This window comes from Bos grunniens, chromosome 22, assembly GCF_055505025.1.
Source record: "Bos grunniens cultivar Pamir isolate PY7600 chromosome 22, Bosgru_T2T1.0, whole genome shotgun sequence".
In the NCBI taxonomy this organism is placed as follows: domain Eukaryota; kingdom Metazoa; phylum Chordata; class Mammalia; order Artiodactyla; family Bovidae; genus Bos; species Bos grunniens.
The window spans coordinates 10,996,938-11,015,844 of NC_141186.1; the positions used below are offsets into that span (position 1 = coordinate 10,996,938).

The following is an 18,907-nucleotide window of genomic DNA, read 5'->3' on the forward strand; positions in this document are numbered from 1 at the left end:
GCAGGGGGCTTGGGTTCGATCCTTGGTTGGGGAACTAAGATCCCACATACCTCAGAAGCAGAGCCAAAAATTAATAAATAAATGCGGTACACATGTACTGCATTTTTTTTAATGACTAGGAAATGACAACCCACTCCAGTACCCTTGCCTGGAAACTCTCATGGACAGAGGAGGCTGGTAGGCTGCAGTCCGTGGGGTCTTGAAGAGTCGGACATGACTGAACGACTTCACTTTCACGCATTGGAGAAGGCAATGGCAACCCACTCTAGTAATCTTGCCTGGAGAATCCCAGGGAGAGCGGAGCCTGGTGGGCTGCTATCTATGGGGTCGCACAGAGTTGAACACAACTGATGCGACTCAGCAGCAGCAGGAAATGGTATACTCCTTTTGTTTTCGTGAAAGAATATAAGTAAAAGATTCATGTTAGCAGTATATTTTCCTTGTGTGTGTGTGTGTGTGTGTGTGTGTGTGTTTTCCCCCTTGACCCTAAACTTGATGATTAGCAGCCTGGACAAAATAATGATAAATCATTGGATAGGAAACTGGGTTCATGTGACTTCCAGTCATTTTGGTAGCCTTTTCAGTGTAAAAAGGTGTAGAGCTGACCCTTGTGGAACGAGGTTACATTAATTCATCTGAGTTGTGACAGCAGTGAGGAGGCCACAGTTGATTGGAGCCAAACCCATCAGAGGTAATAACAGAAAATGCTCTTGCAGTTACTGAGTTTATTGGCTCAGACCAGCCAGAGAGTCCTAGGATCAGTGAGCAGGAAGTTTATCTACCCACAGGAGCCGGATGCTTAGATCTGCCTGGGTGTTTCTCTTAATGTCCTGTCCCTACTGGTTTTCTGTTTCAGTCGCTACTTAAATGACAAATTCACCCTGCCGAGTCACATTTAGCATCATGTCCTCTTCGCCCTTGACATGTATTTGGATTGGGAGAAAACCGAAGGTTATGAGACCTGTTCTGTTGGAGAGGGAAGAAAACAGACACAGTTGAGTGCCCACTCTATGCCAAACAGCATGCAGAGGCAAGGTGCCAGAGTTAGCCCACGTGGAAGAGGGCTCAGAGAGGTCACATAGTGCTCCCAAGGTCACACAGCTACTCAGCCTGGTAGGACCAGGATTTAAATGAGCGTTTCTGACCCTGTGTTCACATTCTTTGTGCAACTCGGAAAGGAAGCTTCACAAAACTCTGAAGAAATACACTCCCTCCCTGTATCATCTGTCCTTGGCAAATGCTACCTTGTCTCATTTCCTGGTAGTCGTGGATGTCTGTGACCATATTTTCTTTTATCTCATTTGTTTCATTTAGTTAAGGTCTGTTGTGGGATGTCTAACCAGTGAGGAAACTAGAAACGCTCAATTATTTTGCAAGGAGAACCGGAAGCCTGAGACCTGATATGCATGCTGAGGTTAGTACTGGAAACGGGTTTCCCCAGTCTCACATGCTTATTATATATCCTGGGACAGAGGAAGGGAGTTTGCGTAATCCATGGCCTCTGCTTTTGGTGAGGCTGAGTTTAGTTGAGAGGGGGAATATTTATAAACCTTGGAAGATGAAGTAACAGTGAGCTGAGGTGTACAGAAGGAAGGGTCTCAAGCATTCATGTGAAACGTTGTTTTAATGAATGAACAGAGCTTCAGAAGAGGGAGCTGTGACTGTGAACTTGTGAGGTCAGGGAGGGTTTGTTGGTGGATGCGGGTCTTAGGTCTTACGTGATGGTGAGGCTTGGATGGGTGGGAGGAGTGAGGATGCCATCTCAGAGAGACAGCAGTGAACCGTCCGGAAGAGAGATCTTAGTTCCCTGCCCAAGACCTGAACCTGGGTAGCCTGGATGAACAGCCGGAGTCCCAGCCGCTAGTCCATCGGGGCAAAAGGCTAGAAACAAAATTCCCCTCGCTCTTGCCATGTTTGAAATAGGAATTTCTCAAAGAGGCAAAAACTGTAAAAACAGGTACAAAGCTTATTATCAGAGATACAGTATAACATGTGGGAGAGCACCCAGAGAAACATTGTGTTTGTTTAAGACTGAAGCAAGGCAGAAATACCACCCAGAGAGAAGGGGTATGGGCGCCCTCCCCAGTGAGGAAGAATGCAGTAAAGAGGCAGTTAAATCATATATATCAGGCAGTTCTTCTGGATCTTTGTTTACCTTTGGCTAGTAATTTCATTTCTTTTCCTACACCTGACCTGTTCTAGGACCCACCCTTCCAGCGCGCCCCACCCAATATGTATGAGCAGCTTTTTTGCCAAGATGGATTCCAGCGCAGAGGCCAGTGGGAGGTTTGACGACACTTATTACGGGATGGCACGCCCTCGTTTTTGACCCCTGAGGAGGCTTCCTCAACTGCGTGTGCAGTTGGGGAGTTTTCTCTGACCTCATAAGCAGACCTCTTATCTCTTTACTCCAGCAGAGCTCAGCTCCTGCCATTAACTTTGTCCTTGGAGCATCTGCGGAAAACAAAGCTTCAATTTTACTCCATTTGACAAACTCCAGCTGCTCTGCCCAGGGGCCCATCTATCTCCTACCCCAGGTAGAGTGGGGTTGGGATGGGTGAGGTGCTGCTCCATGTCAAGCTGAAGAGTTTGGGTTTGACCCTCAGAGATGATAATAAGGAGCTCCCGTAGGCTCTGAAGGAGACAAGTGGCTCTGTGAACGTTCTGCTGCATGCATGGGCTTGATGGGTGCTGGGAAAACCCTGTAAACATTCATCTGAGGCAAAAGCAGCGGTATTGTCAAGCTGAGGTCAGTTTATGCTGCTATAGGAAATTAACAGAAAAACGATGCCACAAGGGCATCCTTTCCCGTGCCCTTCCTGGAAACTGCCAACTGGTGGCTGAGGACTGGGAATGAGGACACTTAATTTTTACTATGCCTACTTTGATTAACTATTGTTAGTGTAGAGACAGAGTAGGGGTTATTATCCAAGATAGTGCTAGGTTGAGCCATATGAAATTTCCCTTTTAAGGTAATTGGCAGTTGCTGTTCAGTCGCTAAGTCGTGTCCGACTCTTTGTGGCCTCATGGACTGCAGCGTGCCAGGCTTCCCTGTCCTTCACGATCTCCTGGAGCTTGCTTGAACTCATGTCCATTGAGTCAGTGATGTCATCCAACCATCCTCTGAGATGTAATTGGTAGAACTGCTAGCAATTTTATACAATTCTACTTAATTGATTTTGTCAGTTGTTGGAGATGCGTGGACATGGTCAGGTTATCTGGGTAGGTCCTGGATAGTGCTGCTTATAGTCAGCCCCAAAGTCCTCAGGGCACTATTTTCCTTGGGTGATGGAGCTGATCCTGGAGATTGAACCCAGGGTCCCAGGGATGTTCTAGGCTCTTCCTCTCCAGGCTGTTTGCTCTTCTTGCCGATGGACCAGACATTCAGAATCTCCTGATTTTTTCTCTTCCCTTTAAAGAAGAAAAATCTGCCCGGGACCAGGAAATTTCAAGGAGGAAGAAGGGCTTATGGAAGAGAAGATAAAAATAATTGCTCTTGAGATTGTGTTTCCCAGGACTCCCTAGTAGCATGATACAGACAAAACCAGAAGTGCTACCTTTGTAGATCCTAGTTACGTTGGGGAGGAGGGGTACCAAGTTCTCACTCTGGCTCTAGATCACAGAGGTTTTAAGGGAGTTTGAGAACAACAGACTGGTTCCAAATAGGAAAAGGAGTACGTCAAGGCTGTATATTGTCATCTTGCTTATTTAACTTCTGTGCAGAGTACATCATGAGAAACGCTGGGCTGGAAGAAGCACAAGCTGGAATCAAGATTGCCAGGAGAAATATCCAATAACCTCAGATGTGCAGATGACACCACCCTTATGGCAGAAAGTGAAGTGGAACTAAAAAGCCTCTTGATGAAAGTGAAAGAGGAGAGTGAAAAAGTTGGCTTAAAGCTCAACATTCAGAAAACTGAAGATCATGGCATCTGGTCCCATCACTTCATGGCAAATAGATGGGGAAACAGTGGAAACAGTGTCAGACTTTATTTGGGGGGGCTCCAAAATCACTGCAGATGGTGACTGCAGCCATGAAATTAAAAGACGCTTATTCCTTGAAAGAAATGTTATGACCAACCTAGATAGCATATTCAAAAGCAGAGACATTACTTTGCCAACAAAGGTCTCTCTAGTCAAGGCTATGGTTTTTCCTGTGGTCATGTATGGATGTGAGAATTGGACTGTGAAGAAGGCTGAGCACTGAAGAATTGATGCTTTTGAACTGTGGTGTTGGAGAAGACTCCTGAGAGTCCCTTGGACTGCAAGGAGATCCAACCAGTCCATTCTAAAGGAGATCAGTCCTGGGTGTTCTTTGGAGGGAATGATGCTAAAGCTGAAACTCCAGTACTTTGGCCACCTCATGCGAAGAGTTGACTCATTGGAAAAGACTCTGATGCTGGGAGGGATTGGGGGCAGGAGGATAAGGGGACAACAAAGGATGAAATGGCTGGATGGCATCACCAACTCAATGGATGTGGATATGAGTGAACTCTGGGAGTTGGTGATGGACAGGGAGGCCTGGCGTACTGTGATTCATGGGGTCACAACGAGTCGGACATGACTGAGCGACTGAACTGAACTGAACTGAGAACACCAGGGCAGTGGGCTGTGCATGAGTGATGGTGGTGTGGCAGAGACTTAGCTACGCTGTCTCCATATCTTTTGTGCCTGTGCCCTGGGATGGAGGCCACCCCCGTGGAGCCTCTCCTGGATTCAGGGATGGAGTGAGCCCAGAGTGCTCTCCTAACCACCAAGAATGAGGATGTGTTCTGAGTTAGGGTCTGCTGGAACCAGCTGGGGCACAGCTATCCCAGGGCATGGCCACCTCTCCCCCATCCCGACTCTGGGTACCGCAGGCCAAGTCATCTACCACTACACCTGGACTCTGAAATCTCACTATCTCGGATCTTGAGTTCTCATCCTGACTTGCCTCTGTCATCCTCAGTCACCATTGAATGTGTGACCCACAGTGATTGTCTTGCTCCAAGAGTACTATTGTATGTCTCCTATTGTACTCCAAGAGTACTATTGTATGGGATCTTCCTGGACTTCCACTGGGCCCCTCCTGAACCCCCTTCCATGCTAAACTCTCCTGCATCCCTCATGTATTCACGGAATGCTCCCTGTCCTCCTGGTTCTGCCCTGAACCTTTCCTGGAATTGTTTAGTCACTCAGTCCCATCCAGCTCTTTTGGATCTCATGGACTCTAGCCTGCCAGGCTCCTCCATCCAGGATTCTCCAGGCAAGAATACTGGAGTGGGTAGCCATTTCCTTCTCCAGGGATCTTCCTGACCCAGGGATCAAATCCGTATCTCCTGCTTGGCAGGCGGATTCTTTACCACCTGAGCCACAGACATGTTTTCCCTTTCCTTAGCCTGACAAATGTATTGAGGGTCCCACTCTGTTAGAAGCACCCTGAGGAAAACAAATGAAAAGACTTAGTCCCTCTGTGTCAGAGAAGGCAATGGCACCCCACTCCAGTACTCTTGCCTGGAAAATCCCATGGACAGAGAAGCCTGGTGGGCTGCAGTCCATGGCGTCGCCAAGAGTCGGACACGACTGAGTGACTTCACCTTCACTTTTCACTTTCCTGCATTGGAGAAGGAAATGGCAACCCACTCCAGTGTTCTTGCCTGGAGAATCCCAGGGACGGGGGAGCCTGGTGGGCTGCCATCTCTGGGGTCGCACAGAGTCGGACACGACTGAAGTCGGACACGATTGCAGCAGCAGCAGCAATCCCTCTGTGTACAGGCGTTTGAGGGTCACCTTTCTTGGCATTCTTCCTGTTTCCTGAGGAAACGGGAACTAGTGCAACTCCTGGAGACCTCTGCTCTTGCTCTCTCAGCTCAACTTTCTCAGCCGAAAATGGAGGCCAATCAGGGAGACTATGAGAAGAAAGGAATGACAGACCTCTGTAAATAAATAGTTTAACTGCAAACGTGACTGGTAAGCTTGTAAATTCATGGCATGTGGGAAGAATCAGTAGGGCCACACGTGTCATCTAATCAGACACCTGTGTCTAGATGGAAATCATCTCAGAACAGATTGTATGTTATAATTAAAAACCAAAAAAAAAAAAAGAAGAACCACAACATTCTGTCAATATGCTGGGCCAAATTGCCCATCCTGGCAAAACTGGAGTGTCTGCTACAATTCAGAGGCGCTTAAAAATAATCATTTAAAACTTCTTAAAGGAAGCCTAAATGGCAGGTTCCTGCATGTAGGATATGACATAGGGGTCCTGCGGGGCAGCTTTAATAATTTGCAGCCCATCCTTGGGTTTTAACTGAGTTCCGTATTCTATCATTTTTATGTTTCCTTTTCTACCCTGGGCGGAAATGAAAATTAAACCACTTTTGTCTCAAGTACAGTTGTACCCTGGAGCTGTCTCGAGTTCAGTTCCCAAGCACTGCAATAAAGTGACTATCCCAATGAAGTGGGTTACACAATGTTTTTGATTTTGCAGTGCATATAAAAGTTATGTTTATGCTCCACTATAGTCTATTAAGTGTGTCGTAGCATTATGTCTTAATAAATACAGTGTACAGGGACTTCCCTGGTGGCCAGTGGTTAAGACTGTGTTTCCAATGCAGGGGCCCGGGTTTGATCCCTGGTCAGGGAACTAGATCCCACATGTTACAACTAACACCTGGAGCAGGAGCCTATTATACAGAGCGAAGCAAGTCAGAAAGAGAAACACCAGTACAGTATATTAACATATATATATGGAATTTAGAAAGACGGTAACAACGATCCTATATGTAAGATAGCAGAAGAGACACAGATGTAAAGAACAGACTTTTGGACTATGTGGGAGAAGGGGAGGGTGGGATGATATAAGAGAATAGCATTGAAACATGTATATTACCATATGTAAGATAGATGACCAGTGCAAGTTTGATGCGTGAAACAGGGCACTCAAAGCCAGTGCTCTGGGACAACCCAGAGGGATGGGGTGGGGAGGGAGTGGGGAGAGGGGGTCAGGATGGGGAGACACGTGTGCACCCGTGGCTGATTCATGTTAATGTATGGCAAAAACCACCACAATATTGTAAAGTAATTATCCTACAATTAAATTGATTAATTTAAAAAATAAATGTGTTCAGTTCAAGGAAAGAAAAAAAAAAAGATCTGGAGCAGCCAAAAAAAAGGTACATATCCTAATTTAAAAATACCTTACTGGTGAAAAAAGAAAAAAGCTAACTATCATCTGAGCCTTCAGTGAGCCATAGGAGTAACATCTAAGATCCCTGGTCACAGATCACCATCACAAATATAACAATAATGACCACATTTGAAATATTGTGCGAGTTACCAAAATATGACACAGAGACATAAAGTGAGCAAATGCCATTTGGTAAAATGGTGTCCATAGACTTGCTTGACCTAGGGTTGCCACAAACCTTCAATTGATACAAAATGTAATATCTTCAAAGCATAAGAAAATGGAGCACAATAAAATGAGGTAAAGCTGGGTATATCTGACGAGGAAATACAGAGTCTTGTTTTATTCATTTAGTCAGTTTATCAGGAAACATCATGAGAATGAGCACATTCTCATTATTAAAGCTCTGAAGAATAAAATGACTCTGATTTCCTTGTTTCCTTTTCTTGATAATGGAGAAGACTACCGTGTCATTTCAGCCCATGAGGTCCTTTGCTACCAGAATGAAATGATCATACGAGAGAGATATTAAGATCACAAGGACAGTATTAATAACTGACCATCACTGTGCACTTACCATGTGTCAAGCTCAAGTGAATCATAATCATTTCCTCATTTACTCTCCCCCAAAATCCTGGGAGGAAGGTGTTATCATTCTCACTTAATACATGAAAAAAAAAAAAAAAAACAGATTGTGAGTAATTTGTCCAAGTTCACAAATAGGGTCAGTGGCCACTCTAGGATTCAAATCCAGATCTGTGCTTATAACCTCTTCACATCTTGCCTCACCCTGAAAGTCAAGCTAAGAAAACTGTTCTTGGCAAAGAGGTGGGTAAGATTTGAATTCTTTAGAGGTAAGAGGAAATCTAGACAGGACTAGATACGTATATATGTGTGTGTGGCTGGGTCACTCTGCTGTACACCTGAAATTAACACAACATTGTGGATTAACTGTACTTCAATTATTTTTGAATTGAAAAAAAAAATCTTTTGTGACTTAGCAGGAAAAAAAAAAAAAAGATTTGGGTTTTTTAAGGTTCCAGAAAGTTCTGACCTCTTGTTGGTATTTCCTGGGCAGCAAATTTTGGACCTTTTATCTCAGTTGTAGATTTTTGAAAGTCAGGTCACTTTAGGATAGTGGGAGCTGCCTTCAGGGTCAGGCCTTGCCTAGAAGGGGCTCCCCAGGTGTGGTGCATCCTGGTACCCAGGGGACTTGGGGGAGGCACCTCAGGCCCAGTGCAAACTCCATACTGCATTCCTGGCCGCTCTTGGAGGAGACTGGGCAGGAGATCTCACATGTAACGGCTCCATTGTTTCAAGCAGATCCTCAACAAGCACACGTCTAACCTGTGACAGTATCAGTCATCTTTAGTAATGACTTTGTTTGTTTGTTTGATCACTGAGTTGTGGCTGGCCCTTTTGCAACCACATTGGACTGTAGTCCTCCCAGCTCCTCTGTCCATGTGATTTCCTAGGCAGGAATACTGGAGTGGGTTGCCATTTCCTCCTCCAGGGGATCTTCCCGACCCAGGGATCAAACTCGCGTCTCCTGCATGTGTCTCCTGCTATTGCAGGCAGATTGTTTACACCCGAGCCACCGGGAAAACAATCTTAGTAAAGGTTTGGTGGTGGTTTAGTTGCTAAGTTGTGTCCAACTCTTGCAGCCCCATGGACTGTAGCCTGTCAGACTCCTCTGTCCATGGGATTCTCCAGGCAAGAATACTGGAGTGGGTTGCCATCTCCTTCTCCAAGGGATCTTCCTGACCCAGGAATCAAACCCAGGTCTCCTGCATTGCAGGCAGATTCTTTACCAACTGAGCTGGTCAAAGGACTCTTTGAACCAACCGGACTAATACTGTATTGTCCTTTTCCCCCCATAGGACATCGAGGTCTCTGTGAACATTCTCTAAAATGTTTAAGCTCGAGAATCACGGAGCGGAAGCTGCAGGGCACCTGGCTGCCTGCTGGCCGAGGGAGCCTGGAGAAACCATTCCTGGGATCACGCAGCTCTGTGGTGCCTGCGTTCAGCCCCCAGAGTGGCCTTCACCCCGTCAACACTGAGAACAGCCTGCTGAAGCCCAGGGTCGTGACCGTGGTCAAGGTGGGCAGCCACCCCCTCCGCAAGATCACCCTGCTCCTCAATAGGCGATCGGTGCAAACCTTTGAGCAGCTCTTGGCCGACGTCTCAGAGGCCCTGGGCTTTCCCAGGTGGAAGAGTGACCGTGTGAGGAAGCTGTTCAACCTCAAAGGCCGGGAAATCAGGAGTGTGTCTGATTTCTTCAGGGAAGGAGATGCCTTCATAGCGGTGGGCAAAGAGCCACTGACGCTGAAGAACATCCAGGTGGCTATAGAGGAACTGTACCCCAGCAAAGCCCGGGCTCTGACTTTGACCCAGCAGCACAGCCAGATCCCCTCTCTAAGGCTGAGAAGCAGACTTTACAGCAAAGCTGGGAAGGGGGGTCACCCCTGTGGGGAGACCGAGACCACCAAGAGCAGCGGTGAGGCTGCTAGGTCCCCGGCGGCCATCAGACCCCAGGAGCAGACCCCCGGGGAGGACAGGGTGAGGACCCCGAAGAAGTGGGGGAAGGGGAAGTGGGAGCCCGAATCTGGCAGTAAGGCGCCCAAGGATGCCGCCCTGGAGAGGCGTGCCAGTGGAGAGAAGCACCTGGCGGTGGAGATCGAAAAGACGTCGGGGGAATTGATCAGGTGTGAAAAGTGTAAGCGGGAGCGAGAGCTCCAGCAGGGCCTGCAGAGGGAGCGACTGTCCCTGGGCACCAGCGAGCTGGACCTGGGCAGGTGCCCCCGCTACGACGTGGAGAGGCTGGTGAGGACCAGGAGCTGCCGGAGGTCCCCGGAGGAGAAGCCCCAGGGTGGGGAAGAAGGCTGGAAGGAGGGTCCCCGGAGCAGTCCTGGGCACCCCCCACAGGAACCGAGGAGACCCAGCAAAAGCGTCGACAAGAAAGAGGACAGAGACCCCGGAGGCCAGGAGGGTCATCCCCCTGCTGCAGCCAAGGCCAAGAGGGACGTTTTTGTTGGGGAAGCACAGCCCCGCCGAGAGGAGAAAGGTGGCAGGAACACAGGCAGGAGCAAGCCGGGAGGCTGGCTCCGGAGGGAGCATCACGCTGACCTGGATCCGGAGAAGCTCCCCAGGACCGGAGGGGACGAGCAGGAGGCGGAGAAGGAGAAGAAGCCCGGGGTGTCCGGAGCGAGGAGGATGATGGTTCCCCGCGATGAGCCGCCAGCCAGAATCGAAAAGGAGCCCAAGACGAGGCCGGAGGAGAGCAAGGCGGAGCGGCCGGGCAGGAGGCGGCGGCCTGCGGGCATCCTGGCGGCCGACGTGCGAAAGCAGTACGAGCCGGGCCGGGTGATCGGCGACGGGAACTTTGCGGTGGTGAAGGAGTGCAGGCATCGCGGCACCCGGCAGGCCTACGCCATGAAGATCATCGACAAGTCCAAGCTCAAGGGGAAGGAGGACATGGTGGACAGCGAGATCCTCATCATTCAGAGCCTCTCTCACCCCAACATCGTGAAACTGCACGAAGTGTACGAAACGGACGCCGAGATCTACCTGATCATGGAGTACGTGCAGGGAGGGGACCTGTTCGACGCCATCATCGAAAGTGTGAAGTTCCCCGAGCGCGAGGCCGCCCTCATGCTCATGGACTTGTGCAAGGCGCTGGTGCACTTGCACGACAAGAGGATCGTCCACCGGGACCTCAAGCCGGAGAATCTGCTGGTGAGCCCTGCCCTGGTGGGAGAGGGCAGTTAGGAAAGATGAACAGGGGGACAGGGGCTGTCCACGTGGTCCAGGGGTTAAGATTCCATGCTTCCAATGCAGGGGGTGCCAGGTGCTATCCCTGGTCTGGGCACTAAGATCCCACATTTCCCAAGGTGCAGACAAAAATGATTTTTTAATTAAAAAAAAAAAAAAGAGATACAAAACATAGGAATGGTCACCAATTTTGTTACCCTTGGACTATAGAACATCCCTGTGCTTGCCCAACTTAAGTCATTCAGTCGTGTCTGACTCTTCGCGACCCCATGGACTGTAGCCCACCAGGCTCCTCTGTCCATGGGGATTCTCCAGGCAAGACTACTGGAGTGGGCTGCCATGCCCTCCTCCAGGGGATCTTTCCAACCCGGGAATCAAACCCAGGTCTCCCGCATTGCAGGCAGATTCTTCACCATCTGAGCCATCTGGGAAGCCTGTAGAACATAACATATATATAATATAATATATATATATATGTATGTATATAATTTTTTATGTTGATATGTTATATTTTCATTTTTGTTCAGACTAAGAAATTTTCTCTCCTTTTTTTGGCCATAGAATGTGGCATGCATGATCTTAGTTCCCCAATCAAGGATTGAATCTGTACCCCTTGCAGTAAAAACAGGATGTCTTAACCACTGGACAGCCATGGAAATCCCTGGAACATTACCTTTATGGTCTTTTTTTTTTTTTTTTTAACATACTTGTTCCACTATGTAAAACTTGCTTATAGTTCAAAAATTGTGGAAATAAATGGGTTTTGATTAAATTATTGAGAAAGTAGCCTTTCAATTTAAACAGAAAGGAAAATGTTTCCTCATCCCTGGGAGAAGAGTATTTTCACTTGGACAGTGATCACATGGACTTCATTTCTTGGGCATTTGCACATCTTCTGGCCTAGGTGTTAAGGGTGTCTGCTGGTAACAGCTTCCCCTGTAGGCTTTGAGCCCATGCTCCCATTGAAAGCCCCCTGGCCCTTTTGAAGAAAATGTCTTGCCACAGGAATTAAAAAGACTTGGTCCTAAGAATTTTCTGGTGGTCCAGTGGTTAGGACTCAGCATTGTCACTGCCGAGGGTCAGGGTTCCTCCCTGGTCAGGAAACTATGATTCCATGAGCCTCTAGCATCATGAGCCTCATGATGCCTCTAGAGCCCTTTTGTCTCTCTGGGGCTTTGTCTCTTCATTTATGAATAAGAAATAGTAATGGTACCTATCTTGTACGGTTGAGGGTGGATTGTTCGCGGGAAAGGGGCAATTAGCCCGAGACCACCAGGAGGTAGCCTTCCACTCACAGCTCAGCTGTTCAGGTTTTGGATTCAAACCATCTCCCCAAACACCCACGTGAAATAAGGTCACTCTGGGACCATGATGTGTGCTCAGTCGTGTCCAGCTCTTTGCGACCCCATGAACTAACTGTAGCCCACCAGACTCCTCTGCCTATGGGATTTCCCAGACAAGAATACTGGAGTGGGTAGCCATTTGATGGATCCAGACAAAAGCAAGGCCTCTTCATCATGATGTCCAAATCCAGATAAGAACAGGATAGTCCAGACCACAAGTGTGGCTACATATTCCCTTCCTGGGGACTGACTCACTGCCCCATCTTCTTCTCACCTTCTAGATAAGAATTACCAAGGTGCCCAGTCACAGAATTACCCTCACATCCTGACAGTATCCAATTCACTGCAAAATCCTACTTTCTTGAACCCTCTTCCAAATTAGCTGGCACAGCCCAGATCTTACTAGTTCATTGAACACCCTCTTGCTTAGACGCCTGGATCCCCAAGGTGCACCTCCTCGCTTGTTGTGATGAGGCAATCAACTGAACATGTTTCTGAGCTTCAGCTGTGTTCCTAGTGGGCTTCGTTAGGACAGCACGCTTCACATAGTCACTCTCTGGCCCTTTATTCCACCTTCTTATTTGTAACCTCAATCACCACCTGATCTGTTTCATATTTATTTGTCTCTTCTCTCTTTGCTCTTCCTGAAAAGTCCTAGGACAGCAGGAACATTGTTTTATTCAGACTGTACCGTGAAACCTAGACCAGTTCTGTCACATAGTGGATATTCAATAAATATCAGTTGGATGAGTGGATGAATATAGACCCCAGTGTGCTGCCTGGTGAATAGCAAGCCTTCCATCAGCGGCAGCTGGTGTCATTATTAAGATGTTAAGAACAAGTCTGATACTACGGTGCACATCATGAGGAAGACTCCAAAGCCAGATTGCTGCATATAAAGCTGGAGAAGATGGAGACAATGGTCTCTGTAAACCGTACTTTTTTTACTGGGGCGGGGGCAGGGAATTAGCCTGTTTCCTTTTATTTCATGGTTGTAGAGCCAGCCTGGAAACATCATCCCAGTACATTCATCTGCCTAAATTGCTCCCACAAGCAGAATGAAACTCTGAGTGAGTCAAGCAAATTATCTGGTGAAGTGAGGTCTTGTTGACCCTTCAATCAAACAACTTTGTTTTTGCCTAAATTCATAGAATTGCAGAACACTGACTAACTGCCTGAGTGATCTGAATTACCATTGAGTAAATCTCCCTTTGAAAAATTTCATTTTTGCTTTTTTTTTTTGACCACACTAAGAGGCTTGCAGGATCTTAGTTCCCTGACCAGGGATCGAACCTGGGCCCAGAGCAGTGAAAGCGCCAAGTCCTAACCAGTGAACCACCAAGGAAATCTTGAAGAATTCCATGTTTGCATGAGTTGAGTGTCCTCAAACTTTTTTTAGTTTCTTTCTGTTTCTTTGGGGTCTGAGCCCAAGTATTCCCTGTGTGTGAAATGTGGCACTCTGTTTACAGTGGCCACTTTAAAATCATGATAGAGCAGTGTTCTTTATAGATCCTCTGTTGTTTTCACTGAGTTGTGTAAGCAGGAATGATTCAGATTAGAGGCCTGGGTGTGGGACACTTTGGGCCTGTGCTTAAAAAATCATTAGAACACTGATACATGTTCTTGAGGATGTGGAGTAAGATTGTTTACCCTGTAGGATCGTTTTCTTTAGGGGACAGTCATCTGAGCTTGAGTTTTCTCTGCGAGGTCCCAGAACCAGGTTGTCAAGCTGGCTCATCTCTTGGGCAGGAGAGACTCTCATTTGTGTTAAGCGACTGACTTGTCAATAGTTTTTTAAATGAAGAAAGTCAGCACTTGCAGATAGCATGAAGAGGTTTGCTTCAGGAAATAAAAAAACTTCAAGGAGTGTATTTAGTGTGGACAAGCTAACTGCCTGAGAGAAGTCATTCAGCAACTCTTCAGGGATTTATATCTCAGTTCATATATGTTTTAGTGCCCTTGAAGGCAGTGAAGTGTGTGTGTGTGCGTGTATCTTGAGAGAGAGATGAAAACTGCAGCATAGCTATGTTTTCAAACTAGTACATGAGTTGTTAACTGGTGTTAATTGTAACTAATATTTAGACCCTATTTTCTGTTTTTTAAGAAAGCCCACTTTTTTTGTTTTTAAATAAAAAGCTTTTTTTTCATGATGGTGTGGCCCCTTCAGAAGCTGTACAAAGCCACAGATCTGAGCCAAATTTAGTGGCATAGGGGAATATCTCTTGTATCCTGTGGATAATCTGTCAGCTGGCATTTTTCTGAATGAATGGGCCTATCACATTTCTAAACTGTGTTTGTCCTTTTCTGGGTGAGTAAAGTTCAACATGAGCTTCCCGGGTGGCTCAGTGGTAAAGAAACTGCTTGCCAATGTGGGAGATGCAGGAGACATGGGTTCGATCTCTGAGTCGGGAAGGAAGAGGGCATGGCAACCAACTCCAGTATTTTTGCCTGGAGAATCCCATGGACAGAGGAGCCCGGTGGGCTACAGTCCATGGGGTTGCAAACAGTCAGACATGACTAAGCATACATTCACTTGAAGTTCAACATACTACGTCAGAATTTCAATGCTACTTCAGCATCGGTGCATTGTGGTTTTTCAGAAAGAGATCTGGGGAGTGTTGGATTTGACAATAAGCTCATTATCTGGGTTTAGAAAGGTGTCATCTCTAAATTTCCTGGTATTATAATTATGTTGCAAATTTGGCTGGTCTTTTGAGAGTTAATATTAGCAAATATCACCATGGTGACTGCTGCCCATCAATTAATGCTCTTGGGTCATCTTTAATTTTGTATTCTGCTTTGTATTATCAACGTGATTGTTTCTTCCTTTAATGGATGGCTACTGTCTGTATCAATACCTGTCTCTGCCAAATGGGAGAGTGATGATGTCAGAACTAACCTTTGATTACATGGCTGATGGTGGCTGCCTTTAGAGACTTCCAGAATGTGCCAAGAACTCTTAATGGATCCAACAAGCTTATCATGTTGTTTTCACCAGCAGAAATATTTATATCTGGTAATTGGGCCCTAGAGTAAAATTTTAGGGCTGTGTTACTGAGCTTACTTTATTTCTAGTGACCATATTTCTTGATAAGATGCTAGTTTCCTTCTTCCTTTAGGGCTATGTAGACTCCTGAGAGCTTGCAAAAGAAGTTTTAATTATGAGAATTTCCAGCTTGCTGAAATATCAGCGTTAATTGCTTCTCTGTCAGCCTGTGTTCCCTTGGCGGGGTTGGAATGCGCTGTGTGGTGTTGACTGGGCCCTGGGAGAAGCAAACAGGAGCCGGAGAAGTGATGATGTGTAGACACCAGAGGCATGTCATAGGCTGGTCATGTGACAGGTCCCAGGGACAATTTCATCCCCATTGATTGTTTCAGTCATGCTTTTTTTTGCTGTTTTTTTGCTGTTGACATGTAAGTTGATTTTAGACATTGGAGTTTCCATGTGAATTGGTTTTTAAGGTCATTCCAGTCCTCATGGACAGTTAGAAGTGGAAACTTGGAGGGAGAAGGCCAGAGGAAACATGAAGGATCAAGTAAGAAGTTGAAGATAAATAAGATTTTTATCCCTTTTCTTAGGGCAGCCGCTTGCTGTTTGGTCTGTACTGTGCTGCCACCTACTGTTCAGAGATGATCATTGCAAGATCATATTTAAATTGTGCCTTCACAGCCAAAAATTAATTTTAAAAAACCAGACTGCTGTGCCTTGAAGGAGAGGAAGTTGTTAATGGCTCAGAAAAAGAATGATTCCTCTTGAATCTTTGAGACAGTCTAGATGTGACTGGGCTGCTAATGTAAATAATATAGATTGCCTGGATTCAAAGAAGGGGAGTTTGGTGTGGCTGGGAAAAGGGACTTTGGACCTAGATGGATCAACGGTCCTTGAAGTAACATATAATCTCTAACACTCTGTCTTGGAGGGCAATTGAAAACAAGCCCCAGAAGGAATGTGACCTAGAGAAGTGAGTTTAGATAGACCTGTAGGCAGAGAAATGGAGGTTTGGGCTGAGGGCAAGGTCGGATGCGGGCACAGGGGCTGTGGGCGGGCCCTCAGCCAAGCATGGGCCAGGAAGGTACCACCTGGGAGCCTGTTAGAGAAGCCAGAGGTGACCTGGGGGGAGGGTCCTGGTACTTGTTTCCCATCTTTGGAAGTGGTGTGTCCTTCCCAGAGGGCAGATTTTAGAAAACAAGGGTGAGGATGAAATTCTGAATCAGCATGGGGTGAACCTCCTCACATGTTAAGCTGATTATAATCAGTATGGTCTGCCACGTGAAGCTGTGGGATCTTTTCATCATGAGATTTCAGCCAAAGTGAATGATAGCCCGGTGGGAGGATGTTTTAGATGAGTTGCCCATTTGGGTGGAGAATTTGATGGTTTCAGAAGTTCTGCACAATGTACATTGTCTGTGGCCACCATGGAGAATCGTATAAAGGTTCCTTAAAAATTAAGAATAGAGTTACCTATGATCCAGCAATCCCATTCATGCACAAAGGATCTGGGAAAGGCGAAAGCTCTAATTTGAAAAGATCCATGCACCCCAATGTTCATAGTGACACTGTTTACAATAGACAAGAAGCTGCCTAAATGTCCATAGACAGATGAATGGATAAAGAAGATGTGGTACATATATACAATGGAATATTATTCAGCCATAGAAAGGAATGAAATTGGGGCATTTGTAGAGATGTGGATGAACCTAGAGTCTGTCATGCAGAATGAAGTGAGTCAAAAAGGGGAAAATAAATATGGAATATTAACCCATATACATGGATCTAGAAAAATGGTACTAATGAACCTCTTTGCAGGGCAGGAAGAGAGATTCAGACATAGAGAATGAACTTGTGGACACAGAAGAAGGGAGAAGGAAAGAGTGGGATGAGTGAGAGAGCAGCATGGACATAGATACTCTATCATGTGTAATATAGACAGCTAGAAGAAAGTTGCTGTAAGGCACAGGAAGCTTGGCTGGGCGCTCTGTGATGACCTAGAGGGGTGTGATGGGGGAGATGACAGGGAGGTTCAAGGAGGGGATATATGTATGCATACAGCTGATTCATGTTGGACAGCAGAGACTAACACAACATTATAAAGCAATTATACTCTAATTAAAAAGTTAAAAATATTTTTTAAAAAGATGAATCTAGAGATTATCATACTAAATGAAGTAAGTCAGAGAAAGACAAATACGATATCACTTATATGTGGACTTGGAAATATGATGCAAGTGGATTTAGTTACAAAAGAGAAACAGACTCAGAAAACAAACATGGTCACCAAAGGGGAAAGGGTAGAGAGAGATAAATTAGGAGTTTGAGATTAGCAGGTACACACTACTATGTATAAAATAGCTAACCAAGAAGGTCCTACTGTATAGCACAAGGGACTATAGTCAGTATCTTATAAGTAACTATATTGGAAAAGAATATGAAAAAAAAAATATATATATGTAACTGAATCACTTTGCTGGATACCAGAATCTAACACAACATTGTCAATCAACTTTGTGTGTGTGCTCAGGCATGTCCAACTCTGCGACCCTTTGGACTCTGTCTATGGGATTTTCTTTTTAGGCAAAAATACTGGAGTGGGTTGCCATTTCCTCCTCTAGGGGATCTGCCCAACTCAAGGATCGAATCTCTGTCTCCTGCATGGGCAGGCAGACTCTTCTGCTGAGCCAGTCGGGGCAGTCAATCTATACTTCAATTAAAAAAAATTTTTTTCCACAAATTCTAGGAGGAAGAGTTATTCCAGAAGGATGTCACTCATATGAATTTAAGGATTAAGATAAGAACGGTTCCAAAGCCAAGACTGTGAAGTGCCTGTTGGAAAACAAAAAGCCCAAAACAAAATTCACACTGTCAGGGTGTGAGCTTAAATGTAGTTAGGCTGGTCTTGTAGGTGAAGTAAACAAGAAGTCTCAAGCCACCCTGACAGCCCTGAGAAATGTTACATAACTTATGACAGCAGAGGCTGGAGACAGAAGAATTAGAAACACGATGCATCTCACTTTCTGGAAGGAACAAACAGCCCTGCAGATCTTACCCACCCCTCAGCTTCTGCTGTGGGTCTCATCATTTGGAGGCTTGAAGAGAAAAGCAAGGGAGATAAGAAGCAATATATTATTTTAGAAAAGCCATAAAATATTTTCTTTAAGAAAACAGATTTGGTATTTGAAAAATATGTCTATCAGCACATGGACATTTTAACATAATGCATTTTCAGAATAAATCTCATGAAAATTTTCAAAATGAACGACTGAGTCTCCTTCATGTTTCATCTGCTCCTTCTGTTATGCAGCCAGGTTTTAGAATCAGGGGGTTTCTTTGAGGAAGGGGAGGGTGTCTTTGTTATTTTGCAAAGGTGTACATGGTTTATTTTGGTGTATTCAATCAGCCACATGCTTTTACTGCTGATCATTTGGTTGGGAATATTTACATATGTTTGCAAGGCACAGATTTTTTTCATTAGTCACCCAGCAAATGGGATTCATGAAGATGGCCCATCTGGAAACTTAAGTCAGCATGTGGTTTTTTGTCCCTCCCTTCCAAACTAGATTTTCTATTGTAAATTATTCTCATAATTACCTCCCCAGTCCTCTTCAGGGCTGTTGTCTGTCTCCACA

At 45.8% G+C, this 18,907-nt stretch overlaps 1 protein-coding gene across 1 annotated transcript in view; it reads left to right on the forward strand.

Annotated features, from left to right (window-relative positions):
• The window catches only part of DCLK3 (doublecortin like kinase 3), a 42,061-nt gene that overhangs the window by 17,409 nt on the left and 5,745 nt on the right, over positions 1-18,907 (forward strand). Inside the window, exon 2 of the mRNA XM_086365867.1 lies at positions 9,049-10,904. Coding sequence (XP_086221993.1) covers positions 9,049-10,904 — 1,856 coding nt within the window. The remainder of the gene's footprint in view (positions 1-9,048; positions 10,905-18,907) is intronic.